General features: G+C 45.4%; 1 protein-coding gene across 1 annotated transcript in view; it reads left to right on the top strand.

Moving 5' to 3' along the window:
- LOC120840260 (trafficking protein particle complex subunit 12) overlaps positions 1-20,883 on the top strand; it is a 34,280-nt gene that overhangs the window by 2,269 nt on the left and 11,128 nt on the right. The window contains exons 3-11 of the mRNA XM_042286666.1: positions 27-280; positions 1,220-1,402; positions 3,580-3,693; positions 4,528-4,641; positions 5,520-5,658; positions 14,834-14,946; positions 17,961-18,033; positions 19,685-19,758; positions 20,637-20,735. Coding sequence (XP_042142600.1) covers positions 27-280; positions 1,220-1,402; positions 3,580-3,693; positions 4,528-4,641; positions 5,520-5,658; positions 14,834-14,946; positions 17,961-18,033; positions 19,685-19,758; positions 20,637-20,735 — 1,163 coding nt within the window. The remainder of the gene's footprint in view (positions 1-26; positions 281-1,219; positions 1,403-3,579; positions 3,694-4,527; positions 4,642-5,519; positions 5,659-14,833; positions 14,947-17,960; positions 18,034-19,684; positions 19,759-20,636; positions 20,736-20,883) is intronic.

The raw sequence follows: 20,883 nt of genomic DNA, 5'->3' as shown, positions 1-20,883 counted from the left end.
AACCACAAGTTTGCTTTTGATGCCAGGCACGGTGGAGTTCCACTCCGCTCCGGTCCTGGAGGAGGTGGAGTCCATCCAGGCGTCGTCGGAGCCGCCGGCAGACACCCGGGCAGCGAGCAGTGCGGACGAGGGTCCATCTCTGAGCAAGTTCTTCTCGAGCGACTGCAGCGGAGGCGACCAGGAGGGCAAGGCCTTCTTTGACGTCCTTGCTGCAGAGATTGCTGGCGGGGACAAGTCCAGGAGGTCTTCCGGAAGTGCCAGCCCACTCTCTATGGTCCAGGTGATTCTTTGGTGGAGTTCTGTCCGGAGTCGTTGCGGGCCCAGCGGTCTGGCGCTGAGTGCTCCGAGCCATGGAAACCTTTCTTGCCGGAAGGGACGTTGTCTGCTTAGATTTTGGATGTGGAAACGTCTACGGCTCAAAACTCTCACAAATCTAAAGAAAGATCCTAAGTCCAAAAAGTTTGCAAACCCACCGCAATCCTAGCGCCAGGGGTCGTGTGACTAAACATGTGCACTGATGTTCAGTTTCTAAAGTGGTGTATCACACTGAAAGCGTAGCTTTTATGCTGCTCTTTAGGCATTGTAAAGCCTGTTTTTCTAATGGGATGATGTCACTTGCGAGCAGCGTCCACTTTTGTCTCCGAGGCGTCGTCCTTTTTATTTTGTCTCTTAGCTAATTTTCAGATTCGCGAACCGTGATGTGTTCAAGTTAAAGCCTCTCAATCTTAGCGATGCTAAGGCTGAGTGTATGTACAGTATATGACTTTATTTTTGCAGGCTTGATATTTTGCAAGTTTTGCAGAGCGTGGGTTTCGGGAACATTTTGCGATTAAGAATGGAATTTCACGTATTCGTTCGTTACCTTGGGCCGACATGTTTGTATGATCACTTTTGCATACCGTTTTTTGAGTTACGAAATTTGTGGAGATCAGGTCGTCGCGAAAATTGCGTTGTTTCCTGTAATCAAATCTGAGTTGATGTCATTCTGCGCTGCCACCAGCTGATGGACAGACTCTGACCACGGGCGCTCGGAACGTTTAGAGACGGGCACGTTCAGCTGAGCACACGTTCTGATACATAGTTGCACTGGCAATTTCAATGGTCGTTGGAGCTCTTCACACATGGATCGGTCCAGCACCATTGCCGTACTCTGCTCCCGTTCAGAGTGCCATACAGTTACTTTCTTCATACCGCAAGGGCTGCAATTGCGTCATTTCAGGAGTCGTGCCTCATTGCCGACGCGCCTCCGACGGACGACGGTGACCTCTGCGCGTACGACAACTGGTTGCCGTCGGCTGCGACGCGGGAATTCTTGGCGCGGCTGGCAACTTCGGAGCCCGGGACCGTGTTTCCGGATCGGGAGCACCTGACCATGCCCGGAATCATTGTGGAGGAACCGCAGGTAGTGCCAGGGAGGGAGGTTTTCTCTGGGTGTTCTGTAATTTTACTGTCATAGATGTAATCCGGTGTTGTCTTCCGTTTCTGGCTTTTATTTCTGAGGATGATCAACATTTATTTCGCTTGGATGACGTTAAAAGTCGTCGGCCTTTGTTTCACATTAAAACTTGTCAGGTTTTCACCCACGAGAACACCTCCACAATCTCTGCTTAAAAGAATGCTGGAAAATCTCTTGGAATGCTCGCAAACTACGACTGCAGAATGATGTCATATCATTTACCTGCTTCGCTCTATGCACTGCAAACGTCTGCTTTATATAGCACTGATCAAGAAAGAACAGGGGCTCTTTTTTGTATTCTGTTCTTAGTAGTATATGCTCGCTGACCAAGCCCCCATTCTTCTTATACTAGTACTTTCTTTTTTTTTGTCCGTGTTTCTTTGGCGGGCACGATAAAACACATTCTGTCCTGCCTGTCACGAAGGAGTGTGCAGACACTGTCAAACCTTAAGGGTGCATTTATGCTTGCAAATTCTCAAGAGGATCCGCACCGGCAAAGAGCAGATTTTGGAGCCGGATGGCGAAATCCGCTCGTCGCTGCCAGAAAATATGGATCGATCCGGGGCCCAATTTTTTCGGCGGGCGAAGCATTTCACCTGATGCAAACCAATCAGTGTTTACCGGAAGTTACGTTGTGCAGTGCGTCCTTCCGTTTTTTTCTAAATGTTTATAGCAATGGTGTTGCTCACGGCTGAATAAACATTCACCTGCCAGGACAAGAAAGAAGGCAGCATGCACGCCCAGTCGTTTGGCAGCATGAATGAATCTCCACCGGCACCGCTGCTTCTTTGGCGTGCTCTGCACCTTCTGCTACACAGCAAGTAGTGCGCACGGGAAATGAATGGTGGTGATCTTGGAAGAGCGTGATCATGTAGCTAACATGATTGCCCGTGTCTATGTTTCGATCACCGTCGCCTCTTCGAGAAAAGTCTACTCAAGTAATAAATTGTGCGTACCTTATGATGAAAAGTAATCCGTGTGGCACTTATTTGGGTACTATATAAAACCACCATCACTTTGCCGCGAGTGGCTGCGTTTGACACCGTCCACACCATGACCGGCTTGAAGGAAACACATGTTCTTCGAACACCTCAGCCCTCTACTACACAAGATAACACTGGAACGATGAAAGAATCAAGAGGAACCAGTGGATCCTCAGAACGAGGTCAGCCATTCATGCGGGAGGAGTCCACGTGAAACAAAAGGTCATGCGTTCGTTCCAGGTGCGGGGTGAAGCAGGCAGGGGTCTTCCTCCTGTTTGTTCTTAGCAACAACATCACTGCTAGGGAAAGATTCGCCTGATTTGCACGCGAAGACAAGATGGCAAAGCGCACATTTCTTCCTTTCTTTTTGCAGTCTTGCGAAGACACGTGATTCACCACAGCCGACGATGCTTCTTTGGTTTGCGCTGCATGTCCTGCTACATACATACCAAGTAGGAAATGCCGAATCGTCATCGTCTCATCTTTTTTGCAGTAGAACTCAACCATCTTTGTGCAGTTCCTCCCATGTGGTGAAATGAGTGCGACGGTACACGATCCAGCGTCAACAACGTGAATTAAACCTACTTGTACCGGACATACTCCGAGCGACTCCGAAATCTTGCCGAGAGCGGCAGATGACAAAAAATCTCGCGCCTTCTCAGATGCTTCGAGAGAAAACGAGAAAACAGCCGCTGTTGGCAGAGATTGATGTAAACACCCTCCTGTTTCCCGTCACCGCCGAATTCGCTTCTGCGGTAGCAAATTTTTTGCAAGTGTAAATGCACCTTAAGTCACATTCAGACGGTTGCATTTTACTGCGTTGTGTCGAGATGTGACTACAAGTCGCTGCGAAATCCTTACTTCGTACACCACGTGTCAAGCTACTTTTTAAATTTGTCACGCTCTGTACGAAGCGCAAATGTCCTTGTAGCTCACAGTCGTATTTTGATGCAAGTTTCCGCAATGCTGTCGAAGGCAACTGCGGAATGATGGGCCTTTATCATTGGCTCTCCGGCGACACCCACTGGCACGACTCGAGCGTGTCGAGGGTCACACGCTTAAGTCGATCGAGATCGGTAGCTACGGCAGTTTGGATTTGACCGATTGCTTCATCGCCACGCTTCGTCTGGTCTTTGCAAGGGGGACCCGGTGCGAGCGCTGCTGCAGGAGCACATAGCAGAGGAGATGGTGCACCGGCGCACCCTGACTGCGGACGACGTGCCACAGAACGAGGAGGGCCTAAGGCAGCTTCTGGTGAGATGCTGCTCTTCCTCAACTGTGGGTCACATGCACCGGAAGCACCCCAAAGTCGGTGCCAAAAATGGGATGCTTTGCTTCGGGAATTCGGCAACGGCAACCCTGTCTTGCTGTGTGTAAGGTGTCTCAACAGACTTATGTGGCTCTCGTGCTTACGAGCACGGGAGTAGCTGTTTTACTTGTAAATGTGGGTGCGATTACCCTGCTCACGGGTGCAGGATTAACTCTTCTGCTCGTAAATGTGAGAGTAATTGTGCTTACTAGTGCAGGATTGACTGTTCTTTGTATAGGGGCAGGGATGACTGTCGTGCTTGTGAACGTGAAAGCAACTGTCCTGCTCTCTAGTGCAGGTACAACCGTTCTCTGTACAAGTGCAGGAGCAACTGTCCAACTTGTAAATGTGAGAGTAATTGTCCTGCCTGCAAGTGCAAAAGTGCCTGTTCTTTGTACAAGTGTTGGAGTACTAACTGTCCTGCTTCTAAATGTGAGAGCAATTGTCTTGCATACAAGTGCTGGAGTACTTGTTCTTCGTACAGGTGTGGGACTGACTGTTCAGCTCAAGCACAGGAGTAACTGTCCTGCTTGAATGTGCAGGAGAAGTAACTGTCCTGCTTGTAAGTGGGGGGAACTGTCCTTCTTGCAAGCACAGACGCGAGGGCATTAACTCTCGCTTACAAGCATGGAGGTCATATTTTCTAAAAAAAAAATGCACCATCCAGCTGCATCTCTGTGGTAGCGAATGACAGGGTCGTGGTTTTCAACTTCGAATTGTGCAACTTGTTCAAAGTAAGCCCGTTTCGTCGGACGGCGTGACGGGGCATCTGTTTCCAGGGGGCACAGTGCCACAACGCCGCCATCAACCTGACCACGAGGCTGCTGACCAGCGTCGGACAAGGTCCGGGGGCCGGAGGCCATCCGTCCAGGCACAGTCCCCACTCCCTCCAGGTGAGCCCCCCCTACCCCCCCCCCCCCCCCTACACACACACACACACACGCACACACACACTCACACACACTCTTTATTGGTTGCCATCTTGGCTTTTACCAATTTGACCGGACAAGCGCCCATGTCTAGACTGACCCAGTGTTCAGTGAACATGGTGTGCGCTTCCCCAGTATTTTACGGTCGTTGCTAGTCAGCGGTGTCGTTATCCACTTTTTTACCTTCCTGTTTCACAAAAAAAATTCAGCTGTCCACAATCACATGTCACAGGGTGCCAGTGAGCTATAGATAGAAATTATTGAATGACCAGGGATGTGGCAAACTTTTTGTGAGAATCAAGGTTTCAAGGCGTTGCAAGATTTCAAACTGTTGTTGCAAGTCCCTTTGGGGTTCAAGTTAAATAGGATTGAATTGCACGCGGGCCAAGTTTGTGAAGTCCAAGCTTGGCAAAAATTTCTAGTTGACCTCCTAGGCGAGCGCCTTGGAAACATGAAGCGAAGCTCCATGCGCCAAAACATTATTTAAAAAAATTCTTTTGGCACTTCAGTATTTGTGCAATACTGTATCACAATCCGTAACAAGTACCATCTTCCTGGAAGCTTGCAATCCGCAAATTTCGCAAAATGTTCCGACCCCTAGATTTTCTAGCAGGGTTGAAGGTCAAACAAATCCGTCACCTTGACAAGTCCAAAGATTTAAAGTTGGTCCACCTGACAGGCTGAAAGGTGTATTTTAATTCCTTTCTTTTTTCTACATGAAGATCACTAATTTGTTTACTTTTGTTAAATTCTTTCCTGAAACATGTGCACTGACTGTAACATTTTTGACTTATTTTTTACGCTCCGTTATGATTTTGATTGGTCAAATGTCCTTCTCGCAGTTGTGGTACACCAGGCTAGCCCTGTTTGTGAAGTTGCGCAAGTTTGCGCTGGCGGAGGTTGAGGCGGAGGCGTTTGGTGACCTGGACCGCCCGGACCTGTACTACGAGTTCTACCCCGACTCCTACCCCGGGAAGCGAGGTCTGCACTTCCATCACAGTTCCTAAAGTAAAGGCCACTTGGTCATTTTTTCTGAAAAGTGTGACAGACAACTAATACCCTAGTTACATGGGCAGACTTAACCACAGTTAACTGTGACTAAGGTCAGACTTAACCACAACTAAGGGTGATCCTAAACTGCAGTTACGCTTAAAAGGCCCCTGAAAAGTGAAAAAAAAGTTTTTTTTAAAGTCTGTTGGGACACGTAAAAAAATTACTTTTACGTGAAAAAAATTTCTTTTAGAGCAATATTGATGGTGTGTGACGCGATTTAGTCGGTAGTCACCTCCTTTCCACTTGTTTTCTCTCGGCATTTTGGGCGCTTGGAGGAGAGATGTATCGGCTTCGTCGTCAGGACCGAGATGGTCATTCCGGAATGACCCGTGACGTCCTGGACTTCGCATACAGAATTTCACATAAACCTCTTTCCGTAAATATTGCTCTATAAAAGGCTTTTTTTTTTCACGTAAAATTTATTTTTTGACACGCGTGTCCCAACCAGACTTTTTAAAAAGCATATTTTTTCTTTTCAGGGGCCCTTTAAGTGTGGTTAGCAGTTATTGCCAACTATGTCCTAGTCATACGGGCACGCTTTACCGCAGTTAATTCTTACCACAGTTACACTTAGCTGCGGTTAAGGGGGGACGGTACCCAAAAAAGTGAATTTTTGAACCACTTGTCTGATTTAAATAACATTTAGAGGGATTGCTTTTGTTGATGTTGAGAACATTTCTGCCAAATTTTGTTAACCTGGGTGAAGTACAAAAAAAATGTAAATGTTTAAAGGGGTCCTGAAACGCTTTTCCAACTTTTTCCTGTTTCGCTTTCCTCCTCAACTGATAAATCCCCCCATTCCACCAAACAGTTCAAGAAGGGGAAAAGAAGGGAGGCCCCTCTTGCTCGGAATCTGGTTTGTGTAGCCGGACAGAGCCATTGTCCCCCTAGAAGATTAGCCCGTCGCTCAAAATTCAGACAAAAGTCGCTTTCCCCAACCCGTTCCCACCGAAGCTGACAGTGCTGTGGAAGCTACATGCTCAGGGGCCAACCACACTTGCCACGTGATCATGCTCCTTCGCGCATAATATACCCACGCGCAGAGATTGAGGTCAGGTGATGAAAGAGAGGCGGCTGATTGGTCCGGCAAGCGTGTAGCTTCCACCACAATGTCAGCTTAGGGGTGAAGGGAATAAGTGAGGTCCGGCATCATGTGACGTGTGTTTGGACCCGATGACGCGATTTTGGGACCGCGGATGTATCACAGTGAAAAGGCAGGGAGTTTACGAAGGGAAGGAGGTACGAAATAGTCCGCGGTGTTTTCAAATTTTCGCACTGAAAGTCGGGCTTTTGACTTTCTACCTTTTTTCTTTTGGCCCACTGATTGATGTGTTATTAGTAAAATCCCAATCTAAATTGATTTATCCCAACCCAAAATTCGTTTCATGGGTGCTTTAAACATGAAAGTGGGCGTGTCTGCGTAGGAAAAGTATAGTTTTGAAAACACTTATAAATTTGTCGTTTTCATGTGTTATATTGCTTTAGGACAGTCCAGAGCATGTAGCTATGGAGCTATATTTCTATATTATACCATCTTTCATGACAAAAAAGCCACATAACTCAAATCTTTTTTAGATTTCCATTCTTTGTCCAAAATTTTCATTCTTGAGCATGAAAAATGACAAAAATAAAAAAATACACGCTCATAGCTATCTTCCCCTTTAAATTTCACTCTAGAACTCATAAAAATGAATCCAAGTTGGGTAATAACAAAATAATAGTTTTCCTAAAGTGAAATTTATTACCTCTATTTATTCGTCCGTTTCAGCCACCAGATGGCGCGCGGCTCGAAACGTGGTTGAACGCGCAACTTCTAGATGGCGCCAGTATCGAGGTGTGAAAAGGCCCGCGTTATCCGCTGCGTGAAATAGATCCCGAAATCTGCCGTGTTCTCCCGGCGGAGGAAGTTTCTGCATCCCTCGCGCGCGCTTGGTATGTACGCGCGGTGACCGAGTCCGGCCTCTGCGCTGTGTGATGCAGTGGGTGGCGCTCGTTTCTGTTCGGAGGTAGGAATAAAAATGCCGGTCCCCTTTTTTACGACGCTCGTTTCTATAGCTTGTTTTTCTTTTTTTTATCTCAAGTGACCTACAGTACCGCCTGTTCGAAATCGTCCTTTGCGGTGAGCGATTGAGAGTCAGGTTAGCATTTTATTTGGGTCAGCACTACACGTTCAATGGAGACCTCGGGCGGCGATGTAATTATGCATTGCTCCCCAAAGTGTGTCCAAGGTGCGCAATGACAATTGGAAAGGGTATTGAAGGCGCGCGACCGTCGGTTGGTAAAATACGTGCGTTAGATTGACTTATTCAGTCTAATCATTTTTGCCAACGTCTTTTATCTGTTTCGACAAATGACATGGTCGAGTCTATTGATAACCTTAGCTAGATTGGACGTACGGAGTGTCCGGGCTTTAAATAAATTTGCTTCGTTTATGTGAATGAATAACTGTTTTCTCTTTTCCGTGCTCGGTGCTATGCAAAAATCGCTGAGATGTTATGGTAGCTCAGTGTGGCGGCGTTTTGCACGCTGACTCGCTATTGCATTCGCTGTGCACAATATGTGTTCAGATGGAATGTGCCAAATCGTATTTCCGATCGATATGATAGATTTACTTTGCTACAGTGTTAATTATATTTTCCTGATTTAAACTGGTTCGTCCCTGATCTGAGCCTAAGTTTAAATTCGAAGGGCAGACAGACTTAGCGTCGTAACAGCCGTAATGCGCAGAAAGAAATTAGTACCATGAAAGAAAAACAAAAGGATACGAGGTGGCTCAGTGTTATAGAAGTAATGAGTGTGCAAAGGATGGGATACGGTCCATTCGTCACATGCACACTCGTCACAGGACGATTGGTCACAGGACGATTCGTCACACAGGAACATTCGTCATAGGATGACTCGTCACGCGGCCAACCGGTCTCACAATAGTTCGTCCCCCCAAAAATGTATTGTTCAATTTGGTTCGGGCGGACAAAGGCGAAGAATTTGTAAGGAACGTTTTAGCTTCTGATTCGGTCCCGAACATTGAATGTTGGTTGGGCCTCAGAAAGTCGGTCACCTCTTATCTTAGCATGTCTTTCGCTTCTCGAGGTCAAAGAATTTGTAACAGACGTTCTAGCTATCTGGGTCCGTCCTGAACGGTGAATGCGGAGGCCATAGAAGAGCGACTATTTTTGAACTACATTCAAAAGGATGGAGGTGATCGCAACAGAGAGAGCCATGATGCTGCACGAGGGGTACTCGTACACATTCGGCAGAAGGAATTCCGATACTTGTTGGTTTTGTCGAATAGGTGTATGCAAGGCAAAACTAAAAACTAATTTGGCTGCCAGTCGGATTATTGCTCGTTCAAGCCTGCAACTGAGATCAACCTGCTGAAGACCCGTAATATAATGAAAGGAAAAGCGGATGAGTATTGTAATATTAGTTTATATAACCATTGGTTTACGTGACAGTGGAAAATTGTGAAACTCCTCATCAGGGTATGTAGGCAGATGTTGAAATTTACAATTTACTATCGTCCCCTGCTCGATCAATGAGACCAGTTGCCCGCATGACGAGTCATCCTGTGACAAATGTTCCTATGTGACGAATCATCCTGTGACCAATCGTCCTGTGACGAATGCGCATGTGACGAATCGTCCTCATCCCGCAAAGGATGCCATCGTACGTTTTTTTTTCTTTTTTTGTTTTTTTAACTCTCCGCATTGCTGGGAAACGCTCAAGGTACCAGCAAAGACAGCGAGCTGGCGTGAAATTTCCATCGAGCGGAAAACGAGTGTGACTTTTATTTCATCATGCGCTTTCATTTTGATATGGCTCAAAATGGGCGCGAAATAGTAACAGGTAAGGCAACAAAATTTAGATGTTAGGTCTGGAGCACCGCCATACTCAGCCGTGTTGGGGGCATCTCTCGCGAGTCAATACGGCAAAGGTATTGCGCGTCGAACTGTACGTGAGAGTTATCCATTTCAGCGAAACCTTGATTTCGCAAAACTATTGTGGCTCGAGTCGTGGCTTCTAGTACTTGAAAGCCACGAACGAGAAATAAATGACAGTTGATTTTGAAGGACAATCGCGACGTGGAAACCCATAAAAGAGAGTTCCAATAAGACGAGAGCTTCCCCTTCTCTTCAAGTGCGTGGGTTACGCTCTCAATCCTGCACCTGTGGTAACACCGCAGGCTCCTAAAATGGCTTTGAAAACGTTCCTGATCGCAACAACTTTTTTTTTTTCTTTTTGTCGAGGCGCTATTTCATTTTTTTTACTTTTTGTCTACCTTGATACCCCATCAGCGCAAAAACTACCATAAACTAAAAAAAAAAAATAGTGGGCATACAACGACAACGCACCCACTGGGACCCGAGTCAAGGCAAGAACAACTAACTACTAAAAGGGGAAAAAAATCATGTTCGCATACACAGACAGAACGCCTCCATCGAAAGAAATGAATCATGCGCTTGTTCTGCCAGTCTCGTTGTGCGTCTGTCAAAAGCCACAAAGGAGGAAGACAATCAGCGCCTACACCACTCCCCTCCACTCCCCCCCCCCCCCCCCCCCCCCCCCCCCACCACCCCTAAAAAGAAGAAAAGAAAGGTTTCTTGGGTGCGCGCGCGGTCGCCCAAGCGATGACCTTGGAAGGGTATGCGATTGTAGCACGTTTGTCCCCCGGTTGTGCCCCTGTCTCAAATGCCACGGTCCGTTTCTCCCAAGTGCCCGTCTTATCTTCCCGAGTATCTACTCCGCAGTGATTCTGAATCATTCCGATGCTTTCCAACGTTGCAAAACTGTTAGACGAATATTTGCACAGAAGTATACTCTGTTCGCAGAACTATCTACGGCGCTAAAATTCAAAAGCGCCGAGTTGGATTGGGGAACTCGTGTAGGTTTAGCTCATCGTTGGAACATTCTTATTCGCTCGATGAACTCCACAAAACGTGTAAATATTAGAATGAACTTTCCAGAGAACGAGAGTTGTTGTCGGGGTTCCAGGCGACCGGACAGGTCGCAATTATTGGCTGATTAAAAATTTTATTTCATAATCACAATCGTATCATCAAGGGCACGCCATTTCCTCATCACTTCTTCTACGAAAAGAGTTGCTGTATTCGTAGCACACACAGACGGAAACGGTTGAGACTGCCCAAATAATATCTTCTTTTGGCAGGTACTGCGCAGCGATTACACACAATGCCTCTAACATAAACATGCTGCTCCACATGTCTATTCACAAGATGCAATACATCGTTCTCCCAACTTTGTTGAAATGGGCATGAAAGCGCGTAACCGTCACTTTTTTGAAGTTCTACTTAGAGGTGAAGTGTTTACCGTAAAAAGTCGTTAATTATTTATTTTTTTCCGTTTACTACAAAGCTCGATTCCCTTAAATTTTTGTTTTTATATCGTCCCTACAGCGCTTTTACGTCGGTACTTTCGTGTTAGAGGACATCACATAATGTGCGAAAAAAACAACAAAAAAACGGTAGGATCGATGCTGCATAGCCTTTTTTTTTTTTGTGGACATCAAGAAAAAAAAAAAAAGATAGTAGTTGTCTTCACTTCGCACTGCATGTTTTGGCACGGAAGTTCCTATTTGGTTATGATGTCTTTACTTTCTTAAAAATTATATACAGTAATTTAAATTACCGAAATGCAAAAACGTCGAAATTGTATAATTGCTTTTCGTTGGGACGCCATGACGACAGCGACACTCGTGTTCCCTCGTGGTTTTCGCCAGCATTTCTACGATGAATTGCCAGGATCGCGAGATGCAACAGCGTGACACTCCGTCTTCTGTGACGTCATTTGTTGCACTTCGGGACAACTTTTGATGTATGGCCAGCATAAGACGCTAACCACACCAGTCGGAGACGCGCTGCAGGTGCCATAGTACTGCTCGTAAAAGTAGCTGTCACGTGCTTTGCTCCGCGACTGAGGGTTGCCAAATTACGGTGAAACGGAGTATAGACAAAACAGACTGGATGACATTTACCGGGCATCTTTAGAGCTGCGAAGCTCAAAATCACGCGTACTCATAAGATTTTTTTTTTCTCGCGTGTTTGTGATTTTTATGATGTCCTGCAAGCAAGAAAAAAATATATATGGTGAAGTCACTCCGAGGGGGTAGCGATAACTGCGAGCCACGAACATGAAGGACTCGCTAACATCCGTCAGGAGTGTGAACGGTAAATCGTCACGCAAACATATTCTCACAAGCTGCAAATATTTATTTGGCTTAGCAAGTAGAATACTAGTATACTAACGACATGTGATTATTGTACACAAGATACCATTTCTCGGTTCTTCAAAACCATTTCCCAAGTCTGAACGGTCGCGCTACGGGCCGCGGCTAGCCGTGCCCTCGATAGACTACGGAGCTGCGTTGTGTCGTCTGCTACTGTACCGCCAACAGGAGAGCGATAGCTCTGTGTGTTCCACAGATGCGTGTTGCGGTATAACTCTGTACGTCTGTCCTAGAGGAAGACAAAGAGATAGGCTCTGTGACCCCCTCCTAAGCTAACAAAAACAAACAGAAGTATACTCGTTTGGACTGAAAGGTTTACAAAATAGTGACCAGACATTGGAAAAGCATATGTCACAGAACTTGGTTTATGAAATGGCATCATTGTTTCGAGCAAGAAATCACCTGCTCACCACTGGGACGATGAAATCGTCACTATTTATTGCGTCAGGTATATTTGCGCTCATGAAGAAAAATCTGAACACATCCTTCTCCCAAAGTCCTATGTCGAATAATAAACACTTTTTTAAACATCTATGCACAAATAACTCATTTTTTTCTACACTTGTATATGCACGTTAATTGACGTCAAACCGCATTTTTGATTAGATCTTGATGTCTACACCAACTACATTCATATTTTTTAGGGCTTTATTGAACGATAACTTCAACTATAGTTAATGGAACACGATGGCTCGATCTCGACAAAAACCTCAACGTGCGAAGCTTCCACAGACGGTCGCTAGCGAGTATTCTCAATGTGAGACTTCAGAAGCTTTCGCTTGCCATAGGGAGCTTGCTTTCGACTACAGCACTGCACGGGCCCGGAAAGCGCTGCTGTGTGGAGAGGTTGACTTACAAGATGACGTGTTACGTGGTCACGTAAGATGGCGTCATTTCGTGCAGCGTGATCACGTAAGATGACGTCATTTCGTGTAACGAGATCATGTAAGATGACGTGTTTGTGTCACGTCATCACGTAAGATGACGTCAGTTCGTATGAACTGACGTCATCTTACGACAACGCCAACAACATTAGTGCCGTCCGGAACCATTGACCTTAGAAACGCGCTTCTTCGCTTGAAGAGCTGATATGCGTTGATTGTTATTTGTTTCTTTTGCCTACTACAGACCATTCAAGAACTCGCCTTCTGGGTGCCACCAACTTCGTCTACTGGGCTGTGAAGCGCGTTCGAGCGTGCGCAATACCTCTCTAGGCCGAAAGATTGTACACTGAGTATGCGTTCACAGCTCAATGACTTTGGCATTTTTCGTCAGGGTAGATGCTCCCACGAGAAGAGCGTAATGGATATGTGAATAGAATTGGAAATTTGAAATGTTCTTGTCCAATCGCATTTTTCTTTGGTTATCAACGCTTTTTAGCGTCATCACAAGACGTTCAACCCATAATACACTGGTGATTAAAAAATAAGCACCGAAAAACATGCACCGATTTTCGCTCAAAAATAAACACCGGAAAAAAACATACCGTAATCATTACCCATGACACCTTTTTGGGTGATATGTGAATTTCCAGAAGAACAGCGAGTTATCACCCTCCCCTAGGAATACCCTGACTACAGAGCAGGCGACCCGTTTTTCCCCGCGTTAGATTGTGGTGACCACGAACCGTACGGAGGTCACAGGACGTCCGTGAAAAATAAAAAGGAGGCAAACAACGATCTACTCTGTGCACGCTTCATCCCCAATTTCCACGACCCCAAGGCCGAAGGACGTTTGTGTGAAGGATAACAATAAAATAAAACTTTGCGTCAAAAAAAAAAAAAAAAAAAAAAGCCCGTTTTTAAAAGAAAAAAAAAAAGTAGAAACAAGCACAACGCGTTGACGGACCGCGAGGTTGTGGAACACCTCGCGATCCGCTTGCCACAGGACGGTTGTCTTCGACCCATAGCTCCAAGGTGAATTTGCCACTTGCGAAAACACGGAGACCTACCCAGCGAGAACCAGGAAAGCAAGACACGCACACTGACGCCTCGGCGTGCAGAATGAAACAGGATACGGGCGCGGAACACGGCCGCGGAAGAACACCTCGAACAGTGCCGATCCGGCCGATCTCCGAACGGACGATTTCGCATTTCGTGGACAGCGAGCGCCACCGCACGGGAGAGAGAGGTACCTTAAAAACGACGAAAACAAGCACCGACACCTTGGTTCTTTATATTTGCTGTAGTTACGGAACAAATCGACTTACATGAATAATTTGAATATTATTCGATTCCGTAATAAATTTAGAAGACATTAAACGCAATTCTTCTTATGTTTGAATTTAGATAATTTTGTAAATTCGCTCCGAACGCAAGAGTGCCGAATTAGCCGATTTTGACCATTTTCATGATTTTTTTAAAGAATATAATTAAATTTATGACGAAACATCTGTTGCGTTTAGTGTCTCGATAATGACTCAATGTCTTTAAAGCCGAAATTTTCAAGAAGATCCGCGCAGCCGTTATTATGTGAGAATTTTTTTAATTTGGTGAAAAACCTCATGTATTCTCTATGGGGCTCTGAGGTGCGCCCCCTCTTAAGGGTGCACATAAGAGTATTGAAGTCACAAAGGCACGTTTCATTAAAACATTTTTTGGTACCTCAGAGATTTAGCTTCTTTTAAAGAAATAAAAATTCTAGGAGAACGTTGTATCAGTGCTGTTAGAGGGCCTAACCTTAAAGCTTAACTGTTCATTTGAAAAGCACTGGCTAGGTGGCACAATAGTTCAGCCATATGCGCCTATCCATCCAAGTTCCTTGTTTGGATCGACACTAGAAGGTACCCGGCTCGTTCGTGTTTGGCTAACCGGAACCGAAATCTGACAGCGCCGCTTTTTCATGCTGCTGCGATTTCAGGTTCGATGGTGCCCTTTGCGTTCAGGCTACTGTTGGCGGAGCTCCCCCAATTCCAGGGAAACCACAGCACCGCTCTCAATGCCCTCTACAAGCTGCTCAACATCGTGCACCACGTGAGACGCTCCCGCCTTCTTTCGAAATGCCTCTGGGGAGGGGACTCTCAACCTTTCTAATCTTGAGAAACGCCCGCTCCGTTCGGGTGACGGCCGAGGCACCACCCCGGTGTCGGCAATAAAGCAGGGCAGGAGCCTACAGACTTCGTAAGCAATAGTTGAGAGACTAGGGAGTGCTTGGCTCTTCGATATGCATCAATAGATGACTCAGATTTACTAAGAAAGTGACTAAACTGGAAGAATGCGTTACTCGCGGGATGGGGACAATCGAGAAAATTTGGAGACTTGTGGAACCCGCGAGGGCACTCTGCTGGGGAACCACTAGGTTCCTAGGAACTCGGGTTGAGAACCCATGCTCTAGGGCTGTCGTTGCAGTACGCCACAATAAGGCACTTGTAACGAGTCTCTTTATGGTGCAATGCAGGGTTGGGCAGTATCGCGATACAAATGTATCGCGATAGTATTTGAGAAATACATTTGGTATCTGTATTTCTGTATCGCGATACATTTTTTTTCACCAGTATCTGTATTCCTGTAACAAAATACATTTGGAATGTTTCTTTGTATCGCGATACACTCAAGATGAAATATATTTCGCTACATTTCTTGAGAAATGCTCCCTTCCCCCCCCCCCCCCCCCCTTAAAAAAAAAGGGTCCAAACTTTTTTTTTTCTTTTTTACTTCTGAAGGCATGACGGTTGAGGAGATGCTGGGGCATTGTTACTAAGCTGACCAAGATTCGTTCCGATTCTCCAAACAATTCTTCTATGTGTCCTCTTCTCTTGTCTGAGAAGTGTTGCATAGTCAGGGACTCGAACCAGGTGGCGTGTCAGGAGTGGAGTCAGTATCTTCTGCTTGAGGTCCTTAGGTAGGGATTTCTTGAGTCATTGTTTGCTAGCATCCAATGCCCGCTGCTAACCGTCTTTCTTGCCTTAGCGTACACAGTACATCCAGCCGGCAAAGCTGAGTCACAGTCCGTTGCAGCACGAGCCTGGCGGTGGTTGACTTGAAATAGCAGGATGACTCACGCAATGAAGATCAACACTTATACGAATGCGCCTGCGGCTGTGCCCGTAATATTGCACGGCTCAAGGGTACGTCATCAGTCAATGTGAACGTGACCCGCTGCTCTCGTGATCCGAAACCCAGGAAGGAGGCCATCCGTGGCCTCGCGGTGCCGACCCAGACTTATACACCTGCGACTCGTCTCAAGCGCGGTGTGTCTTGGAGAGCTCGCACCTGTACCGGCAATATCAGGTGGCATTCCACGAGGTCTCTGTTTGGATGATGCAAGGCTTGAGAACTTGAGGACTGCAATCCATGCGTCGGTGGCGGAGGGTCGGCAGGAAGGACCTTCACTACAGGGATGCCACCGTATTGTTTTTTTCAACCGTAACAGAAGACAAGATGTGTGTTCCCAGGATGCTTCAGGTGGTCCACTATTCTCAAAAATTCCAAATGACACGGCCTGCGCGATCTTCAACGAGGTAACCACAACGAAAGTCCGTATTGTCATTTCATACAGCTTCGTGGTAAAGTTTCATGTTCCAGGCCAAACCTACAGATAAAGAATACCTGTTCATTCTACCGCGACGTCATACGATCAATGGTGGTAGGGGCGTCCTTATTGGACAGGTGCGTGCTGACGTTTTGATGGGATTTAGGGTGACATAGAATTTATTCAGAGGTCGAAGCCTTTTCGCATGCCTCGTCAGACAGACTGGATGTCAGAAAAGGGACCGTGGTCAGTCCTTGATGGAACATTTTTTTTTGAGCCCATTGAGGACTCCTCGTCGTCCGAAACCACTACCTTCAAGGCAAAGTGCCAAGCCTACGGGAAAGTAATTTCGAGATCAAAAACTTTCACTTCAAGCTTCATCTCAGTTGGCGTCTCAAACAAATTTGAAAAATGTATTGCAGTATCAGTATCTCTATTTGTATCTCTGCCCTTGCTAAATTATATTCCTGTATTTGTATTTCCAAATACTTTTTGCCTCTATTTAAAATGTATTTCCGATACGTATCGCGATGCATCTTTACAGATATATTTTCGTATCAGTATTTTAGCTACTATTTTAATGCATCCCAGTATTTGTATTTCCAAATACATTTTTGAGTATTTCTGCCCAACCCTGGTGCAATGTGGGCCCTGTTGTAGTCATTGCAGTTTTGTCTTTGAGTCTAAGTTCTACAGTGCCGTCTCAGTAAACCTTACTTTTGGGGTCCTCATGTATAATGAAGCTTTTCAAAGAGAAACTAAAATTGTGGGTGTCTTTTATGCCTCATCAATAGACTGAGTGCCACGGAAAGCTCATGCTCTTCCCAACTATATACTAATGCTAACAGTTTGAGATAGAAAGGAAATTAGCTTCGGAACATCGTCTGAATAGAGACTGAGTGTCTGCTTTGAGAAAGTTCTCTTCTTCTTGTAAGAGAGAAATCTATTTTTCTGTTCGGTTCGTTTTGTATGTGAATTATATCTATGTGCAAAGGTATGGCCTGACATTTTAGCTTTTTTTGCCTAATTTTTTCTGGTAGTACCAGATGTTTGGGAGAAAAGAAAATCACATATTTTTTATCGCAAAAATAAATTACGCATTGCTGAATGCTCAATCTCCATTCAAACCTAGTAGTACTTACAATTGAGACCAGACGGCAAATTTTCGGAAGTCAATGGTATCTGATTCAAAAGGTGTAAATGATTTTTGGAAATTTTAACTGAGAAAATTGAGTCTGGTCTTGGTATCGAGTGCCATTCGTCTTCATGTACTATTTGTAGGCTTTGCTGACCACCATTTTCTCAACGAAAATGTAAAAAAATTGGTTGTACCTTTTTAATCATATGATGTTAAGTTCTGAAACTTTGGTCTCTGATCCCAACAGCCAGCGCTACATTCAGACGGTGACTAAGTGTCCGGCAATGCATGGTTTATTCTTGCGCTGAGAAAAACGCGGTTCTCAGACATCTGGCATTGTGGACCGAGAAAGCTGTAGCAAAAATGACAATATTTCAGATTCTGGCAAACCTGACAAACGGAGTCACGGAGGGCGGCAGCCTTCTTGACATGAGCGAGCATGTCAGGCAAGGTGAGGAAGGTCTCTCAAATGTGCCCGGACAGCCTGGCAGCTGGAGAAACTTGCCTAATTATCACAAGCTGTGTGCACGCATTGTATGTTAGATGGTGCAAGCTACCACCCGATGCAAAGGGTTAGACCCTACCATACATCCATCCTATGGGAATATGTATGGGGAATTGGGGATCTACGTCTCCTACTGTCTTTGAGGAACAGGAAACCAGGAATGTGGTGGGGAGCGCTCGGTTACTCTTGGTTTAAAACCATCTATTTAGTAGGCACTAAATTCCATTGTGATGTTGCACTGAGAGTTTGCTATTTTTAAACTTTCACTTATTTGAGTTTCTAAAATGAGAGCTCGGGAAACGTCGCCCTTATACTCTCGTTGGCGGAATGCCGCATGCACTGTTTATATTTCTTAACTGAGGTTTTTACAATATTGCATGTTACTTGCCTTAAGCCTTGTAGGGAAAAAAGACTTTAGAGCAAAAGGGTAGGGGGGGGGGGGGGGGGGCAGAGAGAAAGGTTTTGCTGCATGCTATTCAGTTCATTTCAATGTAAAAGCACATTTTTCCAGAGTTCTTCCTTGAGAACACAACTGCCTTTCCTTGACGAAAATAAACCCTGGAGAAGGGGAACAACAGGGACAAAGGACAAACACAAATCTCCAACACAGCTAGGTGACTGGTGTGCGACCGAAAAAATTCGCCTTGTCTGGGGATCGAACCCGGGACCTCTCCATTTCTACTGGAGCATTCTACCAACTGAGCTAACCAGGGGTTAGATTTTAGTAGTAGAGATGTCAGTGTCATAGGATATACAATTTAGGGTTCTCTGTGATTACACCTAAAAATATGTTAGCATAGATGTCTAGGGGAGACGTTTTCTATGACTTGAGTTTGGCATGCTTCGGTTGACATTACTTCCTGATTGTTTAAAAAGAGGGAAGGGAAGGCAGTTGTGTTCTCAATAAAGGGCTGGAAAAATGTGTTTTTACGTTGAAATGAACTGAATAGTATGTAGCAAAGCCTTTCTTCCTAAAGGAAAATTCAGCTGAACTTTTAGAGGTTGTTCTTTACCTTCCACTTCTCCACTTTTAAGCTCAGTTAATTTTAATATAACTATATGAACTGTGGCATGTAAACAACAGATTTATTGCAGCTATTCTAATGAATGGGTTTATAGACCTGCTTGCTGTATGCTAATATTCTTTCTGTTCGATTTCATATCAGACCAAAAAAAGCATGAGTGATGAATGCGGACCCGTCAAGACATCGCTGCCTAACATAACTTGCATAATCGTGGCGGGTTAGCCCCATTGAGTGCACTTCTCACCGATCACCTGTTCACTGCGGGGAAGATACCCACGGAGCCCACGAGCTCTGCGGGTATTGCTTCCCTGCAGTGCACAGGTGCACAGGCTCGATGAGAAGCGCACTCAACGGAGCTAACCCGCCGTAATCAACACTTCGAAAAGTATGAATGTCGCAGTTCACCCTGAAGCGAATATCGAATAGCCTATTATTCGAAACTACTATTAGAAAATTTGAATATTCGCACAACACTACAAAGTTTTCCACATGTATGGCATTTCACCTATTTTATTGAATTGGTTCCTGTGTTTTAATCATCTACACCAATACTTCATTGGTCTCCTCTGTAGCCTCAATGAAGCTTTGGGAGGACCGAGAGTGCCGCGTGTACTTCGCCATCCTCAACTGTGTCCTGAGTCAGAAGGCAAGTCTGCACTCACTCCATCATTTCGAGCCCGCGGGGAACCGTAGGATCAACCGGGCAGAGCCATAGTATGCAAGCTAAACATTTAGCAAAGATTTTTTTTCTTGGCTTTCCCAGCTTCATAGTAAGTAGGTCAGGGCACTTAATGGTATACTTTATATATAGAGGGGCCTATATTAAGTGTGCGCCATGGCATGGGGGATATGTCTTCCCTGCATTGAAGCAGGGTGGCTCTAGGACCAGTATACAACTACAAGTGTCTGTTCTTGTGGTAGAGCTCTCCAAAAGTGTGTTGTCTTTTAGCTTAATAGCCTAAAAATTTTTTTTTTTTTTTCAAGTGATGCAGACATGCTTGAGTGCTAGTTGAAAAATGGCTCTGGAACCAAAAGTTGGGTTTTGTGGTGTTTCTGCCATAAGAGAGTCCAGTTAGTTTTAGCTGCATCGTCACAAGTTTCAGCTTGGTGAAAATTGTGTTGCAGATTGCTCTTAGAAACTACAGTAGTAGTCTTTTATGTTGTGTCAAGGATGAACTGTCACAATATCAGATAAAGATGAGTAAGATGCGCATTGTGGCTTCCAGCGACCTATGACATCACGGTACCTTTGGAGCGTGTCTAAAAAGAGTGCTCATTGCTAGGCACAATTTACTACATGTTTTCCTCATAAGTTGTCAGTGGGATTTTCAAAACCTCACTTGATTCTTAATGAAAACAGTTGGGGTAGCCTGTTAAGCTATTCCCTTAATAATTGTTCAGGGAGGAGTTCCAGGCCTAAAATTCTTTAGGAATACGATGGCCGGCAGTGCGGTTCACTTTCTGATATTGTCTAAATGTGCTCGCTTGCCTGTATGTCACGTGACTGTTCCTATTGGTTGGCAGGATTTCGTAGTGGCCATCAAAGTGGCGAGGATCCTGCTGGAAAAGAACAGCGGACGGAAGGCACAACTGTACTCAGCCATCGGCAGGATATACCTCCAGGCAAGTGACTGATGCGGCTGCATGTTTTAAGTCTTGGGATTTTGGAACTTCCGTAAGGTTGGTAAATGTGGACATTGATGTTGGCTTTCAGGCGAGGATGATGGTCTTTAGGTTTTTGTGTATTTGCGGAAGGATATTTATTACATAA

The sequence above is a fragment of the Ixodes scapularis genome, unplaced genomic scaffold (genome assembly GCF_016920785.2).
Source record: "Ixodes scapularis isolate PalLabHiFi unplaced genomic scaffold, ASM1692078v2 PGA_scaffold8__174_contigs__length_109621045, whole genome shotgun sequence".
NCBI lineage: Eukaryota > Metazoa > Arthropoda > Arachnida > Ixodida > Ixodidae > Ixodes > Ixodes scapularis.
The sequence above is the reverse complement of the archived record's forward strand: the minus strand, read 5'-3'. Positions and strand labels throughout refer to the sequence as shown.